At 39.7% G+C, this 12,688-nt stretch overlaps 1 protein-coding gene across 6 annotated transcripts in view; it reads right to left on the bottom strand.

The window, feature by feature from the left end:
- The window catches only part of ptpn4a (protein tyrosine phosphatase non-receptor type 4a), a 231,415-nt gene that overhangs the window by 56,431 nt on the left and 162,296 nt on the right, over nt 1-12,688 (bottom strand). For all 6 annotated transcript variants that reach the window (XM_063048534.1, XM_063048536.1, XM_063048533.1 and 3 more), the window contains 3 exons: nt 11,344-11,516; nt 9,581-9,649; nt 1,236-1,370 (listed from right to left, as the gene is read on the bottom strand). In XM_063048534.1, coding sequence (XP_062904604.1) covers nt 1,236-1,370; nt 9,581-9,649; nt 11,344-11,516 — 377 coding nt within the window. The remainder of the gene's footprint in view (nt 1-1,235; nt 1,371-9,580; nt 9,650-11,343; nt 11,517-12,688) is intronic.

The raw sequence follows: 12,688 nt of genomic DNA, 5'->3' as shown, positions 1-12,688 counted from the left end.
ATCTATGACACTATAAAATAATGTTTTAAGAAACTGCAAAATTAAATACTATGGTATTTTAGCAAAAATATCCTCTAATTTTATGCACAAGTGCTCAGCCTTCAGACTGCGCTATTAAAATGAGCAAGAGGCATACTGAATTGTGGCTTTCAACAGAGAAGTTCAACGGGGAACAGGGAACAACTGGGAACTTTTCAATATTGAAGAGATATCTAGAACCTATAGAACTCAGGCTTTTATACCAGAGTTATAAATTGCAGTGTCCTCTGGACCAAACTTGATTTGATAAAGTCCGGATATGTTGTATAAAGCAATATCTAAATGTAGCAGATCAGAACTCTTGATCAGGTGAGCCAAGTATGAAGTAGTTTACAAAAACAAAATACCACAGATACTGGAAACCTGAAATGAAATCAAAATGGTGGAAATTCTCAGCAGAATAAGGCAGAGACATGGGAATGATTGAGGTCAATGTTGAGATAACCCTAATAATTGTTTAACATCAAGATATTACTGTCTCCATTTTCATTCCAGACAGATTATTTTGTTGTAACAAAGTGGTTTAATATTGTGGGTAGCACAGAGCAGCAAAAGTACGTGCCCCAAAAATGTCACAATCAAGTTCATTAAACCACCTCTGCCCCCATGAGGCAGTTGGCATTTTGCTGTATACCATGATTAGCTTTAAGTTAGTTACAGGAGTATCAAGGAACTTTTTCCCCTGGCCTCAATGACTGCTACTGAATCAACTTGGCAGACAGAATGCACTACAGAACATCACAGCTTCTTGTTCCGTGATACCCGACTCTATTTGTTAATGGTTCAGAATGAGAGCGACAACTTTTTTTAAATAACTGGAGGAATAATTCACAGTTGGGCAACAAATCAATTCATTTATCCTATCTGTCCTAGAACCACCAAATTAATCACTTAAGACATCTTAGTCATACTGATCCTTAAAGGCCACAAAAATGTAACGTTTTCAAAACAGAATGCAAAATCACCCAAATATGTGCAAGTAAACCATACTAACAATATTTTCATGCATTTTCCCTGCTGCATGCTAGAACATGCTGAAAATCAATCCTTAATGCACTAAGACGGAGTGCAAATGACAGTGATGAAAGCACAAAAATAACAGCCCTGTCAGAGGCAGAAAATATTTGCTCTAGAAGCAGAGCTGTTAAAATTCATTACCCTACCAATTGAATTAAAAGCTTGCATTTGCTACTCACTGATTTGGAGTTCCAGGTGGAGAACGCGAAGGTAGACTTTGCGTTTCAAGTCGATCATCTGACAGTGAATTCCTGCTTACAGACTCCCAGTCCATTCCACTCATCACCTTTCTTGTCAATGGTTTACTGGGTGATCTAATCATTCAAAGAGAAAATGCAACATTTAAAATGCTTCACAATTAGGTTTCAAGCAGAGGGATTATAAAAATAATTAGATCCACAGAGGAATTTCAAATGACATGAAAGTGATGAGGATATTTGGCCTTCAGAGCCTGTTCAGCCATCTACATTAGATAATACCCAATGTGATTGATTTTCCTTCGCCTACTTGCACAGAGGACTTCCAAACTGCTATCTACTCATGCATGTTGTACTGTTTTCGAACTTCAAGTCTGGGTTTAATTCTTAAGAATGCCTTCAAGTTCTCCAAATAATTTCCTTCTATGCATCTGACTTATTATCCTGAAAACCTCCACTTAGACATTTATTTTAAATTCAAATAAATGCAATCCGAGTTTTTCCTCATTAACCATAGTCGTCCAATACAAGGTCTCAATGCTACATCAAGAACACATCAATCGTTTTGCAATGCTTTAGCCACCATCTACACAAATGGTTAAAAACCACCACAGTCCAACTTAAAACAGTTAAGTGAGCGATTTCCACAAACTGCAAATACAGTAAGACATTTAACAACACATTGAGTTCTCAATTAACAAATGATAACTCTACTATTGAGCATGAACATCAAGTGTTATAAATACATCATGCCAAGCCTCAAACTAAACACATTCAAAACCACTTATTGCAACAGCCTACAGCAGAATTCAAATGCAAAATAAACCAGTAAAATATGGAATATTGATCCACAGCCTCACCATTCATATTTCTTTATGACTTGTTTGTTTCAGACATTTAGGGTGCCACAAGCAATTAATTTGAAAATACACCCTTTTAAACTAGTTTTCCTACAGCAAAGTAAATAGAAACCATAGGGTGAATAATGCACATCGCCATCTCATCTCCAAACTAGCTGTGTACATTATATCACAGTTTCAAACGTTACCTGCAAAACATGGATACAAACTTATTTAACTTAGATCTATTGAAAAGGCAGTGCAGCAACTGAAGGAAAGATATCTTGACAATTTAAACTTGGTGGTACCACCCACTCTCAAACAGGTTTGATGAATTTCCTGTGCATTTGGAAATTTCGCAGAAAATGTAACCACATTGCATCAGTGTGCTGTTCTCAGCTGTGGTTAATCTGACCACCGTGGCTGTGTCTACACAGCCATTGGTCCTCTATGCCAAAACCCAGAGACAAAACTAATGAAACTCACAATTACTTCACACCACACTAAAAGGTTTCATTCCTGAGTTTTTGGTGCTCCAATAATCTACAGGTAAGTAACAACATTTATTCTTTCTTAAAACTGAACTTGCAACACAACTTATTTAAGTAACATGTGCTGTCTTCACCTATTCTGCTTCAACACATCTTGTCAGCATGTAGAACTTATAAAATGCACGGCAGCAACTCACCACAATTTCTTCCTCAGTATTACCTCAATTTTCTACTTCTCCCATCTAGAAAAATGGCAGCAGCGGTGTGGGAACGTGGCAGCCTTCAAGTTCCCCTCCAAGTCACACACTATCTCTACTAGGAAATCCAACTATTAATCTTTATCATTGCAATTTCCAAACCAATAATGCGTTAGGAGGATATTCACAACAGAGACACCAGCGGTGCTCTGTGGCAGCTCACCACCAAAATCTCCAAGGTGGCTAATAACTGTTGGTCACATCAAAATCAATGATTACATTAAATAAGACTTTGACAACAGCATTTTTGATGCAGGCATTTCACAGAGCAACAGTCAAAATAAAAAGTGACATTTGGAGGAAGTGTTAACATTAGAATAGTTAACAAAGACTTGCATGGCAGAACAATACAGTTCAAGAACAGGCCTTTTGGACCATGATGTTGTGCTGATCTAATTAAACGAGTAATTAAATACCTAACTAAACTTAACACTTCTGCTTCCACAATTTCCCTATCCCTCCACTCTCTGAATATGAGCCTTTCTAACAGCAGGAACGCACTAAGTTTAAAAAAAAATACTTGCCCCCACATCATGTTTGAACTTACCCTTCTTACCCTATATACATAACCTGCAAAACCCAACTTTCCCAGGAGGATATAGTTGAGTTCAGTACCAAATTTAAAATGTACAGCCACGTTTCCCACAGATAGTCAAATGCTCAACTTGCAGCAGGCGCCTAAACACTAGACAGCTACCTCTAACACAATCTCAGTAAAATGTCCCCAAACCACTGCTAGAAACGAACTATCAGGTCAGCAAAGGCAGCACAGTGACCCTAACTAAACACACCATGTCATTCACATACCCAACAGATTCCTAAAGGAAACGCTATTCCGAACCCTCAAAGCAAGAGATTGCAGGTGAACAGAAGAACCGATTCAAGATTTCTCTCAAACCCTCAATGAAAAATCAACATTCATCCCTACCTCCTGAATATCTGAAATAAACAGAAAAATGGTGAACACACAGGTCAGGGAGCATCAACGGAAAGAGAAACTTAATATCTTACATCAAAGACCTCCATGAGAATGTTAGTTTTAATCTGTAGAAAGGAAGGAGAAGGACGGATAGAATGAAAGGAATAGTTCTGATAGAGTGAGACCAAGCTAACTGTGAGAAGAGCTCCAGGAGCTCATCTGATTAATGGATTAATGAGGTCGTTAGAGAATAAAAATTCAATACAAGTGACAAATAAAATGGAATTGGAATTTGGTTTATTATTGTCACATGTATGATATACAGTGAAAAGGTTGTCTTGCATAGTGTTCATACAGATCAAATCATTACACAGTGCATTGAGGAAGAACCAGGTAAAACAATAAAAATGCAGAATGAAGTGTAACAGGTATAGAGAAAGGACAGGGAAAGTAAATAATAAAGTGCAAGATCATCACAAGGTAGTTGTGAAGACAAGAGTCCATTTTATCATACTAGGGAACTAGTTAATAGTCTTATAACAGTGGAGTAGAGACTGCAGTCAAGCCTGGCAAGACATGCTTTCAGCTTTTATATCTTTTGCCTGATGGGAGCACGGTGAAGAGGGAATGTCTTTGATTATGCTGGCTGCTTTACCAAGACGGTGAGAAGTAAAGACAGAGTCAATGGGCGGAGGGTGGAGTTGGTTTCCATGATGTGCTGAGTTGTACCCACAACTATGCAGTTTCTTACCAAGCCATTATGCATACAGTTAGGATGCTTTCTATAGTGCATCATTGAAAATTGTGAAGGGTCACTGGGGATGTGCCAAGTTTCATTAGCCTTCTGTGGAAGTAGAGACATTTGTGAGCTTGTTTAGCTGTGATGTTTGTGTGACTGGACCAGAACAGGCTATTGATGATGTTCATTCCTTGGAACTTGAAGTTGTAAGTCTTTTCAACCTCAACAATATTGAAGTCAACAGGATCAAAGGTCAATGGCCAGCCCTTTCAATTTTGCTGATATTCAGGGAAAAGTTGTTGCCAAACTTCCTGTACTCATTTTCATTTGAGATATTGCCCACTATGGCAGTATCATCTGCAAAGTTCTTAGTGCAGCGAGAGAGATTATGGCAAAAACATGAAAAGGATGAAATGCAGGGCTATAGTGCATGTCATGTAGATTGAATTAACGGAAGAAGATAACAGCCTCACATACAGTGAACATCACAATTGATGTCTTGCAGGAAAGAGGCCAGTCCTGATACAGGAAGAGAAAGAATGACCTAAAGTTGCAGGTTTGACAGAGTCAGGAAGGCTCCAATTTGCTTTGAAGGACAATGTGATGTTTCATTTTAAATTTTCATTTTAAAGTTACAATTTGCCACAAATAGGCGAAGTGTGGGAATCGAATGAAGAATTTCCCCGGAGGACCAAATGGAGATGCTTTGCAAAGTGGTTATCCATCTATATTTGGTTTCTCTGCAACTCCCTTGTCTGCCTGTCCCTCCCCACTGCTCTCCTTCCTGGAATTTATCCCTGTATCAGTGCTAAGTGCTACACCTGCCGCTCACCACCATTCAGACTCCCAGGCAGTCCTTTGAGGTGATGCAATGCTCACTTTGTTGCATGTACACTTCTTCACTGGTGGACATGTTCCCCCATCCTCACCGCCAGCCCCAGAAGGCAACTCACACTTTCTGATTGATGTGCAGGTGAATCTTGCATGTGTAAAGTGAATGCAGAATGTGCTCATTGAGGAGTTATACTGACATGCATGCTTATTAAAAGTGTGTGTCATTTGAGGTGAAATGAGCAAATAAAGCTCAGCTTTAGAGCATGGATTCCCAACCTTTTCATGCCATGGACCAATACTATTAAGCAAAGGGTCCATGGATCCTAGGTTGGGAACCCCTGCCTTAGGGAATGGGCAGATCATTTGTGGCTATTGTGTCCCCCCTCCCCAGCCATGATTTAAGGTGGTTGAAACTTTGGGCAGTCCTCCAGGTTTGGGGGTTCAGCTCAGGGCTAACAACCCAGACTGGTCAAACAAAACTGTTACGGAAACAACAATGAAGAATCCTTCTACATCTGTGTGTTATGGTATTCCGAGTCTCCACCCAGGACTGGTAGTAAAAGCTGAAGGTTAGGTACAGCAAGAAGGAAGCCCTGAACACTGCTAAGACAGGGGAAGCACCTTACCAGTTAATCCTTACTCTATTGCAAGACACATGCACATTACTGCATAACTGCTTCCTGGAGACTGACTGCTTGTCTGATTACAATAATTGGTTTGAAGATGGCTAGACTCTACAGAGGTGAGGCAAAGCGGCATCAACTTTATAGACCCTATTCAGATTATAGAGGAGGAAGTGTTTGCTACCCTGGGGTAAATCAGGATGGATAAATCCCCACAACATGACAAGGTGCTCCCTCAGACCCTTTGGGAGGCAAGTGCAGAATTTGCCAGGGCCCCAGCAGAGATATTTAAAACATCCTTAGCAACAAGTTAGGTACCAGAGGACTGGAGGTTAGTCAATGTTGTTCTGCTGTTTAAAAAAGGCTCTAAACAAAGGCCAGTGAGTCAGACATCAGTTGTGGGAAAGTTATGAGAAGGTATGCTAAGGACTGGATATACAAGTATTTGGAAAGACATGGATTGATTAAGGACAGTCAGCATGGCTTTATGCATGGTAGGTCATGTCTAAATCAGTCTTATAGATTTTTGAGGAAACTACCAGGAAAGTGGATGAAGGCAAGGCAGTAGATGTTATCGCCATGGATCTGAGCAAGGCATTTGACAAGGTCCCACATGGGAGGCTGGTCAAGAAGGTTCAGTCGCTCATCATTCAGGATGAGGTAGTAAACTGGCTTTGTGGGAGAAGCCAGAGAGTGGTAATAGATGGTTGTGTTTCTCATTGGAGGCCTGTGGCTAGTGGTGCACTGCAGGGATCAGTGTTGGGTCCTTAGTTGCTTGTCATCTATATCAATGATCTTGATCTGGATGATAATGTGGTTAACTGAATCAACACATTTGAAGATGACACCAAGACTGGGGGTGTAGTGGACATGAGAAAGGCAATCATGCCTTGCAAAGGGATCTGCATCAGCAGGAAAAGTGGGCAGATGGAATTTAATGCAGACAAGTGTGAGGTTTTGCACTTCAGTGAGACCAACCTGGTAGGCCTTACAGTGAATGGTAGGGCACTGAGGAGTGTGATAGAATAAAAGGATCTGGGAATACAGGTACATAAGTCGTTGTAAGAGGCATCATAGGTAGATTTGGTCATAAAGGAAGCTTTTGGCACATCGGACTTCATAAATCAATGTATAATTTATGAGAACAGGTTGAGTGAACTTGTCCTTTTCTCCTTGGAGCGATGGAGGATGAGAGGTGACCTGATAGAGGTGTATAAGATGATGAGAGGTACTGATTATGCGGATAGCCAGAGGCCTTTTCCCAAGGGCTGAAATGGCTTAGTTTTAAGGTGCTTGGAAGCAAGTAGAGGGGATGTCAGGGGTAAGTTTTTCCACACAGTGAGTGGTGGGTGTGTGGAATACATTGCCAGCGACATTGGTGGAGGTGGATAAAATAGGGTCTTTTAAGAGACTCTTAGATAGGAGCTTAGAAAGAGAGGACTATGTGGTAGGGTAATACTAGGCAGTTTCTGGAGTAGTTACTTGGTCAGCACAACATTGCTGGCCAAAGGGTCTGTAATGTGCTGTAAATTTCTATGTTCTGTGTATTGCTTAGAACGTAGAAGGTTGAGAGGAGATTTGATAAAGGTATACAAAATTAGGAGGGGTATAGATAGGGTAAATGCAAGCAGGATTTTTCCACTGATGTTGGGTGGCACTACAAGCAGAGATCATGGTTGAGGGTGAAAGGTGAGAAGTTTAAGGGGAACATGTGGGAAATTTCTTCATTCAGAGGGTTGTGAGAGTGTGGAATGAGCTGCCAGCACAAGTGGCCCAAGTGAGCTTGATTTCATTTAAAAGAATTTTGGATAGGTACATAGATGGTAGGGGTATGGAGACCATGGTCCCAGTTCAGACTGATGGGAGTGGGCAGCTTAAATGGTTTTGGTATGGACTAGATCGGCCAAAGGGCCTGTTCCTGTGCTGTACTTCTCTATGACTCTAAATGTGTTTTGCTGAGCACAAGAACACATGGAGATTGGACAGATACAAGTCTCAGCATGGATGGTTCTACTGCCCGTTAGGCCGCTGGCGTTTGGGGTAGCAATGAAGGGCCTCCTTCTCTGGTGGAGTTCCACGCTTCCTTCATTGTGTCAGTAGCTTGGTTTTCACTTCTGTCAGTCATGCAAGTCCTGGAGGAGACTCAGGAATACCGTGGCACTCAGATGTAGAAGGGTATTCTTCATTGCTGTATCTGTAACAATTTTGTTTTACCAGTCAGGGTTGTTAGTCCTGAACTGAACCACCAAACCTGGAGGATCAGTGGATCACTCTTAGTTTGGCCGCTACTCTTTGACCTGTTTGGTATGGGTCACCCTACCAAGGGCCAAAGCATTAAGTCCTGACTCCAGCCAGCATAGCTTTTCAGGTCATTGAAGCATGCAAGCCTCCAAACTACAAGGTTGTGGTCCTTTTGGAGGTTGCAATGAAAATTAATCTTTCATTTCAGTCCAGCATTAACTCCCAACATGCTGACACACAATTCCTTCCCAAAGTTTCAATCACCTTAAATGGGGGGGTGGGGGGAGGAGAACAATAGCCACAAATGATCTGCCTATCCCCTAAGGCAGGGGTTCCCAACCTAGGATGCATGGACCCTTTGCTTAATGGTATTGGTCCACGGCATGAAAAGGTTGGGGATCCATGCTCTAAAGCTGAGCTTTATTTGCTCATTTCCCATCTAATGACACACACTTTTAATAAGCATGCATGTCAGTATAACTCCTCAATGAGCACATTCTGCATTCACTTTACACATGCAAGATTCACCTGCACATCAATCAAATGGGTTACCCATTTCAACTGATAACCCTCCAGTCTAGACAAGCTTAACAGCGATAATCAGAAAGTGTGAGTTGCCTTCTGGGGCTGGCGGTGAGAATGGGAACATGTCCACCAGTGAAGAAGTGTACATGCAACAAAGTGAGAACTGCCTCACCTCAGAGGACTGCCTGGGAGTCTGAATGGTGGTGAGTGGCAGGTGTAGCACTTAGCACTGATGCAGGGATAAGGGGAAACCCTATCCCTATTATAGGGAGAAATGGGATGAGGGCAGACATGCAGAAAATAGAGGAGATACAGGTGAAGGCAGCATTGATAGTAGTGGAAGAGAAACCAATTTCTCTGACAAAAGGTAACATCTCGAATGTCCTGGTATGGAAAGCGTCATCCTGACAACAGATGCTATGGAAATAGACGAACTATAGAACCAGTGACAAGGTAGGAAGAGCTGTATTCTATGTAACTATGGGAGTCAGTGAGTTTGTAAAAGACATAACCTGTTTCCAGAAATGGAGACTACCTGCCAGCTTGTGCCTCACCCCTCCCTGTACTTTTCAATTCCAGCTTCTGCTCTCTTCCTTCCCAGTGCTGATAAAGGATCTCAGCCCAATATGTTGACTGTTCAATTCCCACCATATACTGTATGTGGCCTGAGCATTCGAGTTTCTCTAGCATTTTGAGCGTGATGCTCAAGATTGCCGGCATCTGCAGAATCTTGCATCTTGTGGATGATGGAAAAGTTTCAAGTGCTGTGATGTGGATCAGCCACTGATATAGTACAACAGTAATGCAAAAGTATTAATTTCTTTACTTAAAAATTTAAGAATAGCATAATATCATATACCTGGCAAATACCCTGTCTTTGTTTGCTTTCTCTTTTCCATATTGCACGGACTGAACTTCTGTTCTCCCACTGCAAATTAAAATCATTTTGAGATTTAATAATTAACTTACTTTAAAATACACTGTGATAAAGATCTTCATTACTATAATGTTGATAAAGTATTTAATTCTGCTATGTTCACATCTTTCTGAACTCATGCTGGGAGTACAAAGTCACAGCTCACATTTATCATGAAGTGGTGATACCACGACTACATGCACAGAACCACAAAGAGCAACGAGGAGAGTTATTGGTATTTCAGTTCAACATATGTTGCATTCACTTGAGTCAGTGAGAAGATTTGTCAAAAATGGGTTGTAAACTGAAATCATATTACAAATTTTGAACCCAGTTTGGATTAAATGTCAATTGTTCTAAACCAAATAACTATCGATATCTATCCTTCTGTACCATTTTATTCAATGCTCAATGCACAATCTTTCATGTGCAAATTCTGAAACTTGTTCAATATAATTCCCAATGTGATACAAAAGGAATATACTATGGTGTAATGATATATCAAAGACTCTAGATGTGATTATTTTCCTATCAATGTAGAAATACATGCTGATTGCCTTTACAACAATTCATATCATACCTGATCGTCCCATCAAATGGTTCATATGGAGAGATTTACTACAAGTTTAGAATTTACCACAGTCTGACGTTAAAATCTGTTCAACCAATGAGGTAAGTTTAATTAAAAAGCTTTGGACATGTGGTTCATAAAATAAGTGAAATATACACAACCAGAAATTGGCAATTACAATTTAATACTTCTCTACTGTATCACATTCATTATAAAAGCTGAAGTGGTCAACGACTAAAATTTGCTGGATTTGGTTTAATAATGACATGCAATGAATTATTACTTACTGGTCAAACAAACTTACATTCCCTGTATCAGAGCTAGATCGTGGAGAATTCTGAATCAGACTTCAATAATTAACACTAATTTCAAGGGAAATCCAGCAAAGGTTCAAAGTAAATTTATTATCAAAGTACAAACATGTCACCATATACAACCCTAAGATTCATTTTCTTGTGGGCATACTCAATAAATACATAATAGAATAAAAACCCATAATAGAATCAATGAAAGACTGCACCAACTGGGCATTCAACTACTGCGTAAAAGACAACAAACTCTGCAATACAAAAAGAAATAATGATAATAAATAAACAAATACTGAGATCATGAGATGAAGTTGAGTGCAGTTATTCCCTTTGATTCAATATCCTGATAGTTGAGGGGTAATAATTGTTTCTGAATCTGGTGGTGAGAATCCTGACGCTCCCATACCTTCTTCCTGATGGCAGCAGTGAGAAGAAAGCTCAACCTAAGTAGTGGGGGTTCCTGATGATGGATGCTGCTTTGTTGCGACAACATTCCATGCAGATGTGATCAATGCTCTGAAGACTGCAGTGTATATTGAAGTTTTTGTGGTAAACATGTACTTTTACTTTTGTAGAAAGAAAGCAGAAAGGTGAGAATCCTAATGCTAGTGCAATGAACCATCCTGTCTAAATTAAAACCATTGACCAGTATGAAAATATGTACATTTGAAAAAAAAACTAGGCAAGATCATAACTGACAGATTACAGCACCATTAATACATCATGATATACAAAAGAAAACTAATTTGAAATAAATTCTATTAAGATCTAATTAAAAGCAATTAGTTTCACTGAGGGCAATGACACAACGAATCTTTAGGACCTACCAGTATCGGAACTTTGACCCCAATGTAAAATAATGTGCAAAAAAGTTCTTCTGTGGAGGTACTGGTCTTTCCAGTCGGAAAAATGTATGATGCTCCACACAGGCTTTCCACAAATTCTTACAAGCTCGGTAGTTCCCCATATTAAACCCTAGTAATGTTTCTCTTGATTCATGCTGAATGGAGAGAAATTTAAGATAGTCTATTAGTCAAATGTTTCTTTACAATTCCCAGTGTAATTAGAATATCTAAAATCAAAGCAATGTGTTCAATTTTCTTCAAGTCCCACTGGTACAATTTGATCAAATACTATTACTGAGTATATAAATAACCAATTCTACTTTACTTAGTTGTCTTGATCATAAGTTAATTGACCATGATTCACAAAGCTCTTTATAAATTTATATTAGTAGAGCCTAAATATGGAATATCCTGGCCTTAATGCTTGACAAAACTAGATGCTGACATAAGCTGATGTACCGATCGAGGACAATGTTAGTTACATTAGTCCCAATGTACAGCGACTGTGTAGTATGCACCAAGCTCAGGTTAAAATTAACATATAACAGATTAGTAAGACGGTAGAGACAAATGGGCAATATTTCAGGTCTGGGAAAGCGCGACACATTGACTTTTTTTTTCACCAAAAAACGATGATCAACTTGCTAAGCATTTCTGTAAGTTTCTCCTTGTGTCCGTCTTTTCGAATCTATATTTTCTCCTTCAGTCCAAAGTAATTATTGTTTCGCTCAAAAGCCTTGATCAATGTGGCAAACTGACTTCAGTACGGAGTCTCTCAATTGTCAGTAACCAGCAACAATTGTACATCAAATTCTCCTTAAGTGCAACAATACAAATTGCTTAACATCCAGAACACAAATAGGTCATTTCAACCAAATGCCATACACAGTGGATTCTGGTTAATTGGGCCATCAATTAATCAAGGCACCCACTTAGTTGGGTCAAATCTTAAAGAACCAAAACTAATTGAGATTATCTTTGTTTTTTTGGGGACAGGAGACTGCTGCCGAACAGTTTCTAACTTGTGGCAGTCATGTGGACTTGTGTGGCTGTTAGACTGTGCTTAGAGCAAAGTCTTTTCAAATAGCATCATTTGTGTGCTTGTTTGTGCTCGAAAAGCAGTGACTTTTGTGATAATTGGTGATAAATAAGCAGTGAAACAACACAGAACCGTTTTGCTCACTGTGCTTTTAAGCTTGGAGATTCCAGAAATGGCCGGGAGTGAAAATGAAACTATTTCACTACTTCAGCAAGTTATGAACTACGAAGAATTTGAAGGTATTGACATCTTGAATATTACAATTAAAGTGAAGATTTGGAGCGTGTA

Source organism: Mobula hypostoma, chromosome 5, assembly GCF_963921235.1.
Source record: "Mobula hypostoma chromosome 5, sMobHyp1.1, whole genome shotgun sequence".
Lineage (NCBI taxonomy): Eukaryota > Metazoa > Chordata > Chondrichthyes > Myliobatiformes > Myliobatidae > Mobula > Mobula hypostoma.
Note: the sequence above shows the minus strand (reverse complement) of the source record. Positions and strands in the feature narration are given on the sequence as shown.